This window comes from Microcaecilia unicolor, chromosome 6 (genome assembly GCF_901765095.1).
Source record: "Microcaecilia unicolor chromosome 6, aMicUni1.1, whole genome shotgun sequence".
NCBI lineage: Eukaryota > Metazoa > Chordata > Amphibia > Gymnophiona > Siphonopidae > Microcaecilia > Microcaecilia unicolor.
The window spans coordinates 295599663-295613121 of record NC_044036.1 but is presented as its reverse complement, the minus strand read 5'-3'; the positions used below and the strand labels follow the sequence as shown (position 1 = coordinate 295613121).

The window sequence follows — 13459 nt, the reverse complement described above, 5'->3', positions numbered from 1 at the left end:
ATATGTCTTAAATCTGATTTTTGGATTTTTTGTGGAAAACGTCAAAAGATCCATTAGTGAATATGGCCATTTTCAAACCAGAAAAATGTCCAACTTTTTGTTTCAAAAACAGCTATTTTCTAGATGTTCTTGTGCTCAGTGAATTTATCTTTTTGGACCATTTTTGAAGAAAAAGAAACGTCCAAGGGAAAAAAAGCCATTGGCATATATGGGAGTCCAGCATTCTTATTAGACTGGGCACACAGACATCCCAGCAGAGCAGTTAGGCACCCTAGGGCCTAGTAAACTTCACATTAAAAAATCCCAGGTACACATCTCACCATTACTCCCTTATATGGTATGGTGAGCCCTCCAAAACCCAGCAGAAACTTACTGTACCCAACTGTACACTACTACAATAGCCATTATGCCTGCAGGTGTCACCTATATATGGGTACAGTAGGCTTTTGTGGGTTTTGGAGGGCTCATACTTTCCACCACAATGGTAACAGTTATGGATCTCCTTCTCTACAGTGCACTACACCGACCACTAGGCTAATAGAACTGGCCATAACATCTGAAGCTGTCATAAAGGCTAGTATGTACTGTTTCTTTCACATCTTTGGGGGGATGGAAGGGGGATCATGCCTTAATCCCTCCAGTGATCATTTGGCCATCTAGGGCACCTTTTTGTGACTTAGTCATAATTGAAACAGGTCTAGACCAAACCGTCTTTTAGCCCTGGATGTTTTTGTTTTGTTCCACTGTGGCAGAAACACGTCCAAGTTGCCACCAGCATGCCTTGTGATTTAGATGCACTGCATTTCATCTGCATAAAAAGCTGTCTTACAAATGGGTTTGAAAATAGCAATTTGGATGTTTTGGCAAACGAAACGTTCATCTGCCACTTTGTGCTACTTTTTGAATGCTATTCTGTTTTGAAAAGGAGCCCCTTAGTATGCTGTATAGTGAATATATTGTTGAGATTTGGTTTCTAAACCTAAGAGACTGACTTGTCCTTCCTTTTTATCTTCTACTGTATATTATTGTAATTGTGGATTTTTGGCCTTTTAGATATTTTGGACTCCTGAAACAGGCCATTAGGCTGAAATATGGTCCCTGTCAGGCCTTACGCTGCTCCTTTGTTTTAATAAAGGATCGTTTTAATTGTTTATTACATGCCACATTGTTTTATTTTTATTGCTTCACCTTTTGGTGTTTTTCTCCACTGTCTTGTTTTCCCTGAGTTCACTGAGGCCCATTTAACATGACATCTTCCAGTTCAAAACATTGACACCTCATTGCCTCAGCATGGAGACAGACTTGTCAATATTCTTGTGAGTTTCCTTGTTCTTTATTTTTATGTATGTAGGTTCATTATTTATTTATCAATTCATTTACATATAGTTATTTATTATTTATTTATATATCTGTACAGCTCCATTTGATTTTAGTTTACATTATTATTATTTACCATTTTAACCCCCTGTTTACAAAGCCACGCTAGTGGCTGTGGTGTGCTGACACAGCTAGCTCAGCTTTGTAATCAGGAGGGGTAAGTGTGCTATTTATTGTTAAGCTAAGTCTTTTATGTGTTGTTGGACAAAGTTTTGGCTTTTAGCTTTTGTTTTTATTGATTTACAGTGTTTTACATTATTATTTACTCATTCTGAGTGATTTTGTATTAACTGAGGCTTTTCCCAGCATCCCCTTGCGATTCTCTATGATTGGAACGCACAATGATGTCGCGAACACAGTGAAGTCATTGAAAAGCATAGACTGGAACACATAACAATTTTGACATTTTAAGAGGATTTTGTAAGGTTTTAAATTCAGAAAACTACGTAATTCAGCATATTAGATCATTCTTGATTGGATCTGACTGCTTTGAATGATTTTTAAGAGCATTGTCAATTTTTAGCGTTTGTAATCACCACAGATCATTTTAATACAGAGTTTTTCTAATTAGGTGGTTTCTGAGGTTTTTTAAATCCTTATTAGAGAGGTACACACGTAGGAATACTATTTATTCAGTTTTAAACTTATTTTTAAAACTGTTTAAAAAATAAAAATCACTCTTCAACTATGACCCCACCCCCACCATGCAGGTAGCTTAAAGCTCTGCAGATTCATTACCAGAAGTTTCACCATAATGTGTGAAAGCTGGTAAGTTGCTGCTCTGTTTTGAATTCAGCTTTGCCTGAGTGTATTTATATATTCTCCGAGGACAAGCAGGCTGCTTGTTCTCACTGATGGGTGACGTCCACGGCAGCCCCTCCAATCGGAATCTTCACTAGCAAAGTCCTTTGCTAGCCCTCGCGCGCCGATGCGCACTGCGCATGCGCGGCCGTCTTCCCGCCCGAAACCGGCTTGAGCCGGCCAGTCTTCTTTTCTCCGCGCTCGGGACGGTTGTGTTTCCGTTTCGTGCCCCGAAAAAGTCGACCTCGCGCGTCGTTTTCGACTCGTTTTTGCTTCAAAAGTGTTGGAAAAAACCTCTTTTGGCTTTTTCCCTTCCTCTAGTTCGAGTTTTTTACCCCGGTAAGTTTTCTTTCGTCGTCGGGGTAGGCCTTACTTAGGCCCCGGTCGAAATTTCCTTCCCGCTTTTTTCTGCTGGTGCCAAATTTCGCCATTTCGTCTTTCGATCTCGCCGGCGTGATTTTTCCGCCCATGACATCGAAGCCTTCCAGCGGCTTCAAGAAGTGCACCCAGTGCGCCCGGGTAATCTCGCTCACTGACAGGCACGCTTCGTGTCTTCGGTGTCTGGGGGCCGAGCACCGCCCTCAGGCCTGTAGTCTGTGTTCCCTTTTACAGAAGCGGACTCAGGTAGCGAGGTTGGCCCAGTGGAACTTTTTGTTCTCGGGCTCTTCGTCGGCATCGGCACCGGGGGTATCGAGTGCATCGACGTCTGCAGCGTCCAGACCTTCATCCTCGGCGGCCAGTGCATCGAGTGCATCGAGGCATCGACCCTCTGCATCGGCGCCGAGACATCGGGTGACTGCATCGACGTCGGTGGTACCGGGACCTCGTCTGCTGATGTCGTCGGACGGTGGTGCTTCGTCTGGAGTGCAGATGAGGGCTGTCCACTCCCCTGCTGGTGGCGGTGAGCCTTCGGGTGGGTCTCCCCCTACCCTGAGGGCTCCTGCGGTACAGCCCCCCCGAGATCGACCCTCTTCGGTCTCGGCCCCGAGGAAGAGACGGCTGGATTCTATGTCCTCCTCGTCGGTGCCGGGAAGCGCCGGTGACGTGCTTCGCAAAAAACCTAAGAAGCATCGACACCGGTCCCCTTCCTGTGTCGGCACCGAGAGCTCTGGGTTGCCGAGGGAGTCGGCACCCAGCAGGCATCGGCACCGAGAGGACCGCTCACCCTCTGTTCAAGAGGTGTCGATGCGCTCCACTCTGGACAGCCCGGAACAGCCTCCACGCCCGGAACAGGTTCTGACGTCGACGCCTGCATCGACTTCCATGCCTTTTTCTGCAGCCGCTCTGAACGAGAGCCTCCGGGCCGTTCTTCCAGAGATTCTGGGAGAGCTGTTGCGCCCTACCCCTCCGGTACCGGCGGTGCTTGCGCCTCCGGTACCGTCGAGCATGGTGCCGGCTGGTCCATCGCCCGAGGTGAGGTCACCGGCGTCGGTGCCGCCTGCGGTACCGACTGCCGTCGCCTCCCAGGAGGGCTCCCCGACTACGTCGGCGGAGGGAGCTTCGCCGATGCGGGCGAGGGAGTCTACCTCTCGACGCCCCCATCGTGGACGTGGCTCCACGGAGTCGAGTCGGGCGCGGTTGCAGACACAGGTTCGTGAACTTGTGTCTGACACCAAGGGTGAGGCCTCGTGGGAGGAAGAGGAAGACATCAGGTATTTCTCTGACGAGGAGTCTGAAGGTCTTCCCTCTGATCCCACTCCCTCTCCTGAAAGGCAGCTTTCCTCCTCCTGAGAGTCTGTCTTTCGCTTCCTTTGTCCGGGAGATGTCTACGGCCATCCCCTTCCCGGTGGTTGTGGAGGACGAGCCCAGGGCTGAAATGTTTGAGCTCCTGGACTATCCTTCTCCACCTAAGGAAGCGTCCACAGTACCCATGCACCATGTCCTTAAGAAGACATTGCTGGCGAACTGGACAAAACCTCTAACTAATCCCCACATTCCCAAGAAGATCGAGTCCCAGTACCGGATCCATGGGGACCCAGAGCTGATGCGCACCCAGTTGCCTCATGACTCTGGAGTTGTGGATTTGGCCCTAAAGAAGGCTAAGAGTTCTAGGGAGCATGCTTCGGCGCCCCCGGGCAAAGACTCTAGAACCTTAGACTCCTTTGGGAGGAAGGCAGTGGTGTGCTGGTAAATTTTTAACAACAGGCTCTCTCCCCGGTCCACCTCGGCGCCCCCCCCCCCCCCCCGTCCACCTCTGCGCCCCCCCGTCCACCCCTGCGCCCCCCACCCACCTCTGCGCTCCCCCCCCCAAAAAAAATTGCAGAGCTGGCTATACCCGGGGGGGGGGGGGGGCAGCAACCAACACATTACTCTCTCCAGGAAAAAAAAAATTAAATGATCCCAGGTTCCAATCTAATTCATGTTTAATATGGGATAAAATGCCATAAATAAGTAAATAAACATAAACTTTTAATGTTCAGCACCTGATTCTCAAAGTGGACATATTCCAAACACTATAATTACTATTTAGCATTTAGCATTTAGCATTTCTATAGCGCTACAAGGTGACTTTGTTTCTCTGATCATGCTGGTTCAGTATCTGATTCTGCTGCTCTCTATCTGTTCCCTTGACTCCGTTTCCAGGGCTTCCTTTCCATTTATTTCTTTTCTTTCCTCCTTTCTTCTTCATTTCTGGTCCTCCGCATACTTGACTGTACAGTGGATCCAGCTTCTGCCTATTTTCTCCATCCACGTGCAGTTTCTCTCCTCACTTCCTTTTCCCTCATCTAATCTCCTTCCTCTATCTTCCCTCCATGTCCAGCATTTCTTCTCTCTCCCTTCCCTCCCCTCCATCCATGTCCAGAATTTCTCTTGCTCTTCCCGCCATCCATGTCCTGAAACTCTCATCTCTCCCCTGCCCCTCTCTATCCATCCATACCCAGCAATTCTCTTCTCTCCCCTGCCCCCTCTGCCCAGCAATTCTCTCCCCTGCCCCCTCTGCCCCCTCTGCCCAGCAATTCTCTCCTCTGCCCATCCATGCCCAGCAATTCTCTCCCCTGCTTCCCTCTGCCCATCCATGGCTAGCAAATCTCTCCCCTGCCTCCCTCTGCCCATCCATGGCCAGCAATTCTCTCCCCTGCCTCCCTCTGCCCATCCATGCCCAGCAGTTCTCTCCCCTGCCCCCTCTGCCCATCCATGCCCAGCTGTTCTCCTCCCTTGCCTCCCTCTGCCTATCCATGCCCAGCAGTTTTCTCCCCTGCCCCCCTCTGCCCATCCATGCCCAGCAATTCTCTCCCCTGCCCCCTCTGCCCATCCATGCCCAGCAAGTCTCTCCCCTGCCCCCCTTTACCCACCCATGCCCAGCAGGTCTCTTCCCTGCCCCCCTCTACCCACCCATGCCCAGCAGGTCTCTCCCCTGCCTCCCTCTACCCACCCATGCCCAGTAGGTCTCTTCCCTGCCCCCTCTACCCATCCAGCGATTCTCCTCCCTCCCCTGCCGCTCCGAAGCATGTCCAACGATGTCCTTCGCCCCCACCCTCCCCTCTCGCTCCCCTCTGTCTTTTTTAATTACCTCCGTCGAAGTGCCGCCATTTAAAGCCCTCCTGCGTGCTGGCCGTCTCCAGGGCTTCCCCTGCTTCATTCGGATGATGTTCGTGCCTTAGTCCCGCCTTCGCGAAAAAAAGGAAATGATGTCAGAATGAAGGCGGGACTAAGGCACGAACATCATCCGAATGAAGCAGGGGAAGCCTGGAGACGGCCAGCACGCAGGAGGGCTTTAAATGGCGGCGCTTCGACGGAGGTAATAAAAAAGACGGAGGGGAGCGAGAGGGGAGGGTGGGGGCGAAGGACATCGTTGGTCATGCTTCGGAGCGGTAGGGGAGGTAAGCATGGCCTGTGATGGCGCCCTCCTGCCATGCTTACCTCCCCTAATGGAGCCGGCTCGCCCCCAACAACAACCGGCTCGCAAGAGCTGTCAAAATTTAACAAGCGGCTCTTGCGAGCCGGTGCGAGCCGGCTCCAGCACACCACTGGAGGAAGGCCTACCATTCTTCTATGCTCGTGGCCAAAATCCAGTCTTACCAGCTCTACACGAGCATACACATGCGGAACAATGTGCGGCAGTTGGCGGGCTTGGTTGATGCGCTTCCCCCTGAGCAAGCCAAGCCTTTTCAGGAGGTGGTCAGGCAGCTGAAGGCGTGCAGAAAATTCCTGGGCAGAGGGGTGTATGACACCTTTGATGTTGTGTCCAGGGCCGCTGCTCAAGGTGTGGTGATGCGCAGGCTCTCATGGCTGCGTGCCTCCGACCTGGAGAACAGACTCCAGCAGCGGATTGCAGACTCGCCTTGCCGTGCGGATAATATTTTTGGAGAGAAGGTCGAACAGGTGGTAGAGCATCTCCACCAGCGGGATACCGCATTTGACAAGTTCTCCCGCCGGCAGCCTTCAGCATCTACCTCTACAGGTAGAAGATTTTTCGGGGGAAGGAAGACTGGTCCCTACTCTTCTGGCAAGCGTAGGTACAATCCTCCTTCTCGACAGCCTGTGGCCCAGGCTAAGCCTCAGCGCGCTCGCTCTCGTCAGCAGCGTGCGACTCAGCAAGGCCCCTCGGCTCCCCAGCAAAAGCAGGGGACGGGCTTTTGACTGGCTCCAGCAGAGCATAGCCGACATCCAAGTGTCAGTGCCGGGCGACCTGCCAGTCGGGGGGAGGTTAAAAGCTTTTCACCAAAGGTGGCCTCTCATAACCTCCGATCAGTGGGTTCTGCAAATAGTCCGGCAAGGATACACCCTCAATTTGGCCTCCAAACCTCCAAATTGTCCACCGGGAGCTCAGTCTTACAGCTTCCAGCACAAGCAGGTACTTGCAGAGGAACTCTCCGCCCTTCTCAGCGCCAATGCGGTCGAGCCCGTGCCATCCGGGCAGGAAGGGCTGGGATTCTATTCCAGGTACTTCCTTGTGGAAAAGAAAACAGGGGGGATGCGTCCCATCCTAGACCTAAGGGCCCTGAACAAATATCTCGTAAAAGAAAAGTTCAGGATGCTTTCCCTGGGCACCCTTCTTCCCATGATTCAGGAAAACGATTGGCTATGCTCTCTGGACTTGAAGGACGCCTATACACACATCCCGATACTGCCAGCTCACAGACAGTATCTGCGATTTCAGCTGGGCACACGTCACCTCCAGTACTGTGTGCTACCCTTTGGGCTCGCCTCTGCGCCCAGGGTGTTCACAAAGTGCCTGGCTGTAGTAGCAGCGGCACTTCGCAGACTGGGGGTACATGTGTTCCCATATCTCGACGATTGGCTGGTGAAGAACACATCCGAGGCAGGAGCCCTGCAGTCCATGCAGATGACTATTTGCCTCCTGGAGCTACTGGGGTTTGTGATAAATTACCCAAAGTCCCATCTTCTCCCAGTGCAGAAACTCGAGTTCATAGGAGCTCTGCTGGATTCTCAGACAGCTCGCGCCTACCTCCCAGAGGCGAGGGCCAGCAACTTGTTGTCCCTCGTCTCGCGGGTACGAGCGTCACAGCAGATCACAGCTCGGCAGATGTTGAGATTGCTGGGCCACATGGCCTCCACAGTTCATGTGACTCCCATGGCCCGCCTTCACATGAGATCTGCTCAATGGACCCTAGCTTCCCAGTGGTTTCAGGCTGCTGGGGATCTAGAAGACGTGATCCACCTGTCCACGAGTTTTCTCAAATCCCTGTATTGGTGGACGATTTGGTCCAATTTGACTCTGGGACGTCCTTTCCAAATTCCTCAGCCACAAAAAGTGCTGACCACGGATGCGTCTCTCCTGGGCTGGGGAGCTCATGTCGATGGGCTTCACACCCAAGGAAGCTGGTCCCTCCAGGAACGCGATCTGCAGATCAATCTTCTGGAGCTGCGATCAATCTGGAACGCTCTGAAGGCTTTCAGAGATCGGCTGTCCCACCAAATTATCCAAATTCAGACAGACAACCAGGTTGCCATGTATTACATCAACAAGCAGGGGGGCACCGGATCTCGCCCCCTGTGTCAGGAAGCCGTCAGCATGTGGCTCTGGGCTCGCCGTCACGGCATGGTGCTCCAAGCCACATATCTGGCAGGCGTAAACAACAGTCTGGCCGACAGGTTGAGCAGGATTATGCAACCTCACGAGTGGTCGCTCAATTCTCGTGTAGTGCGACAGATCTTCCAGGTGTGGGGCACCCCCTTGGTGGATCTCTTCGCATCTCGAGCCAACCACAAAGTCCCTCAGTTCTGTTCCAGGCTTCAGGCCCACGGCAGACTGGCATCGGATGCCTTCCTCCTGGACTGGGGGGAGGGTCTGCTGTATGCTTATCCTCCCATACCTCTGGTGGGGAAGACTTTGTTGAAACTCAAGCAAGACCGGGGCACCATGATTCTGATTGCTCCTTTTTGGCCGCGTCAGATCTGGTTCCCTCTTCTTCTGGAGTTGTCCTCCGAAGAACCGTGGAGATTGGAGTGTTTTCCGACCCTCATCACACAGGACGAAGGGGCGCTTCTGCATCCCAGCCTCCGGTCCCTGGCTCTCACGGCCTGGATGTTGAGAGCGTAGATTTTGCCTCTTTGGGTCTGTCAGAGGGTGTCTCCCGTATCTTGCTTGCTTCCAGGAAAGATTCCACTAAGAGGAGTTATTTCTTTCTGTGGAGGAGGTTTGCCGTCTGGTGTGACAGCAAGGCCCTAGATCCTCGCTCTTGTCCTACACAGACCCTGCTTGAGTACCTTCTGCACTTGTCTGAGTCCGGTCTCAAGACCAACTCTGTAAGGGTTCACCTTAGTGCAATCAGTGCATACCATTACCGTGTGGAAGGTAAGCCGATCTCAGGACAGCCTTTAGTTGTTCGCTTCATGAGAGGTTTGCTTTTGTCAAAGCCCCCTGTCAAGCCTCCTACAGTGTCATGGGATCTCAATGTCGTTCTCACCCAACTGATGAACCTCCTTTTGAGCCACTGAATTCCTGCCATCTGAAGTACTTGACCTGGAAGGTCATTTTCTTGGTGGCAGTTACTTCAGCTCGTAGAGTCAGTGAGCTTCAGGCCCTGGTAGCCCAGGCCCCTTACACCAAATTTCATCATAACAGAGTAGTCCTCCGCACTCACCCTAAGTTTCTGCCAAAGGTTGTGTCGGAGTTCCATCTGAACCAGTCAATTGTCTTGCCAACATTCTTTCCCCCGTCCTCATTCCTGCCCTGCTGAACGTCAGCTGCACACATTGGACTGCAAGAGAGCATTGGCCTTCTATTTGGAGCGGACACAGCCCAACAGACAGTCCGCCCAATTGTTTGTTTCTTTTGATCCCAATAGGAGGGGAGTGGCTGTAGGAAAACGCACCATATCCAATTGGCTAGCAGATTGCATTTCCTTCACTTACACCCAGGCTGGGCTGGCTCTTGAGGGTCATGTCACGGCTCATAATGTTAGAGCCATGGCTGCGTCGGTAGCCCACTTGAAGTCAGCCTCTATTGAAGAAATTTGCAAAGCTGCGACGTGGTCATCTGTCCACACATTCACATCTCATTACTGCCTGCAGCAGGATACCCGACGCGACAGTCGGTTCGGGCAGTCAGTTCTTCAGAACCTGTTTGGGCTTTAGGATCCAACTCCACCCCCCGAGGGCCCTGTTTGTTCTGTTCCAGCTGCACTCTCAGTTAGTTGGTAATTTTTTTAGGGTCAATCTCAGTTATGTCCTCGCCGTTGCGAGGCCCAATTGACCATGGTTGTTTGTTTTGAGTGAGCCTGGGGCTAGGGATACCCCATCAGTGAGAACAAGCAGCCTGCTTGTCCTCGGAGAAAGCGAATGCTACATACCTGTAGAAGGTATTCTCCGAGGACAGCAGGCTGATTGTTCTCACAAACCCGCCCGCCTCCCCTTTGGAGTTGTGTCTTCCCTGGTCTTTGTCTTGCTACATATGAGACTGGCCGGCTCAAGCCGGTTTCGGGCGGGAAGACGGCCGCGCATGCGCGGTGCGCATCGGCGCGCGAGGGCTAGCAAAGGACTTTGCTAGTGAAGATTCCGATTGGAGGGGCTGCTGTGGACGTCACCCATCAGTGAGAACAATCAGCCTGCTGTCCTCGGAGAATACCTTCTACAGGTATGTAGCATTCGCTAAAGAACCTTTCATAGCTTATTGGGTTTTTTAAAAATCTTTTTACATTTGTCTCATAGTATTTGCCAAGTAGATGATGCCATTTGAAAACACTGCATGGGTAAGTGTGCTTACATTTTGTACTCACACTTCTTTTTCATTAGTGCCAGTGTCAGTGTTTTAATTATTGCTCTTTCACGATTATGTTAGGAGGAACTACTCACAGATTTGTATAATATAATATGCTTGTCACAATGATATATGTGTTGACCAGTATGTATTTTATTGGCTGGATTTATGTTTTGTACTAGTATGTTTTTATTTATTTACTGATTAACAGTTTTGTCGGCCCCTGCTGCAGCCCTTGAGAGGGCGAAACATGGCAGAGCCGAGCTTTTAGGTTTTTATGTTTGTAGTGAGTTAAGTATTTAAGGACTATTCTTTGCATCATAATGGTCAGATGGTACAGGAAACATTTCCTGGGATTTTATGCTTCCAGCAGCAGTCTTGTTATGCAGAGCTGGGGAAAGGCCAAGGTATCCAGATTGGGATGGAGAACTAATCTTTAACAATCTGAAAACCGCAGAATCGAGAATGACCCTTATAAAAAATGTGCAAATATAACAGGAATGGGCCACTGTAAACCAAAATTGCCATGTGGTCTGCTGCTGCTTGACTCTGTGCGCTTATTCCCAGTTATTCCATACCCACTTTCCAATTACTATACAGTGAGAGCACTGTGTACCCCTCAACTTCAGTATGTTAAAGAGCTGACTTGGTAAAGGTGGTTTATAAATCAAGATTTTAACTGATTGAGGAAAAAAGATTCAGAGAAAATATGAGAGGCTGGTACATGCTTGGACTAGGCACCAGTAGGAATGGTAGAAGCTAGAAGGTTACAGTATTGCAAAGTCCAGGGGAAGACTGATCACTGGGATAATAAGGCAGTGCCTGAGGGCTCACAGCAGTAGGAAGCCCACTCTCCCTTAGCCTCCATCTAGTTTAATCACTTTTGATCCATTGTTAGGAGCCCATGACTCTTATTGCCTGGAGACCCAGATCACTGTCAGTTCACCCCCTGTTGCAAACAACCCATCTTTCCCATCTTTGAGAGGAGAGGCAAGGATAAAAAGAATACAAAGGTATGACTTAGTGATACTACAGTGCATGGAGTAGTGAGGCTGAAACCAAAGGCTGCTACAATTCAGAAATCACCCATGTTAATACTAATAGGTTGGAAACAGTTTGGGATCTGGGTGGCCAGGTGTTCAGGCAGCAATCTCATTAGTTTTGATAGCTCTTTCAATTAATATAGAGGAAGGAGTCCGGGTGAAGGAGCTTGGGTGTTGGATTAAGTGTGGAAACTGATATGTAGAGATCCAATGAGAACGACAAGTGTGTTACTTTCTCCTGTCCCTTAGCCCTCATAGGGAGGGGGGAAATACAGGAAAAAATAAGAAGAAGAAAGAGAACTTAGACTCCGTTAGGCGCAACCAGTAATTACTTTTATTGGTATCTCACAGAGCCAAATACAAATAATAGTTCTCTCTCTGGAGCAGGTTGTCAGTCAGCAGCTGAGGCCTTAGTACAGGCCTTAGCCCTTAGTAATAGGCCTAACATAGGAAGGAATATACACAAGTAAACCCAGTTTGCAGAGCCATACCTAAGGATAAGCAAAAGGGGCAACTATCCATGTACAAAGACAGCTGGACTGCAAATGTTCCAGATTATAAGAGAAAGAGAATGAAAGCTGGGGATCACAGTGGTGGTAGATGAAGAACAGAGGAGTGGGGATCAGAATGGGGCTGGAGATAGAGGCAGGATTGGAGAGGGGGATGTTAAAATGTCCAACTGCAGGAATGCTGTCTTACAAGCGATCAACATTTTGCAGCTGGGGCACATTCTTGGCAACATAGATCAGAAAAACTGGGCAGACTGGATGGAGCAGTTGGTCTTTATCTTCCATTGGCCGATTTATACTATGTTACTATAAGTACTACAGGGTGTGGTAGGAGGACTGCTCCCCTCAACTATCCCATCACTGGTAGCAGAACTCTCCCTCAGCAGAAAGACTTGTACAATTTTCTGGAGCAACCCCTCTTTTTAAGATAGGTTTCCAGGCTATTTTACCTTCGACCTGATGGAATGCCCTGCACTTGCAGCCATGAATCATCCACAGGGGGAGGCATGGGGGTACTGATGGTGCTGGTGTTGATGTCACCAATGATGTTTAGCGCTTCCTTCAAGGCATGGTACATACGCAGCATCTCATCCCGCCGCTGAGCCTGCTCTGGTGACTCTTCCATCAGTGTGTTCTGGTCTCCACATGAGTATAAATTTGCAAGCAGCTCTGAGTGGATAAAATCCTTTGTCTGTGGAATAAACATGTTAGATCATTCATCTATATTTCATTGGCTTTCACAGCTATGCTTTAGTGCCACCTCTCAGTCTTGGTCACAGAGAACTGGGAAATATATATAGCATGCAAAAGAGAAATTAGGGCTTACCTGGTACTTTTCTTTCCTTTAATCTGGGGGTTCTCAACCCAGTCCCTGGGCCACATCAAGCAGTCAGATTTTTAGGATATCCACAATGAATATACATGAGACAGATTTGCATATAGTGGAGGCAGTGCATATAAATTTATCTCCTGCATATTCATTGTGAATATCTTGAAAATCAGACTGGCTTGGTGTGCCCCGTGGACTGGGTTGAGAACCCCTGCTTTAGTCCTACCAGACCAGATCAGAACCTGTAGGTTTGTGCCCATCAACCAGCAGATGGAGTCATAAAACAACAACTTGAAGTCTTCAGTATTTCAAATGGCAAAACAATAGAGATGAGAAGTATGATTCTCTACCAATTTAAATTGAATTGAAAAATAATACATATGTAAATCTATGAGAAACAAATCTTGTGCAGAAAAGACCACCAGTAAACATAAGGGTGCAACGAGAGAAGGAACTGTAATGTTTAACAAACAGTGATAACTATGAGAATGACAACATTACAGCACTCAGGTGGGACTCTGGACTGGTCTGGTAGCATTAAAAGAAAGTAAATTACCAGATATGACCTAATTTCTTCTTTCTTATTGTCCTTACCAGACCAGTTCAGAAACTGTAGAATGTAGCAAAACAGTCTTTAAGGTGGTGGGTGGTAAAAGTCCTTAATGCAAGGAAAAGGAAAACCCTGCATGAAGAGCTTCAGCTCCAAACACAGCGTCTGCACATGCACCTACATCCA

At 49.5% G+C, this 13459-nt stretch overlaps 1 protein-coding gene across 7 annotated transcripts in view; it reads right to left on the bottom strand.

Annotated features, from left to right (window-relative positions):
* DNM1 (dynamin 1) overlaps window positions 1-13459 on the bottom strand; it is a 195087-nt gene that overhangs the window by 24959 nt on the left and 156669 nt on the right. For all 7 annotated transcript variants that reach the window (XM_030207928.1, XM_030207931.1, XM_030207929.1 and 4 more), the window contains one exon: window positions 12344-12585. In XM_030207928.1, coding sequence (XP_030063788.1) covers window positions 12344-12585 — 242 coding nt within the window. The remainder of the gene's footprint in view (window positions 1-12343; window positions 12586-13459) is intronic.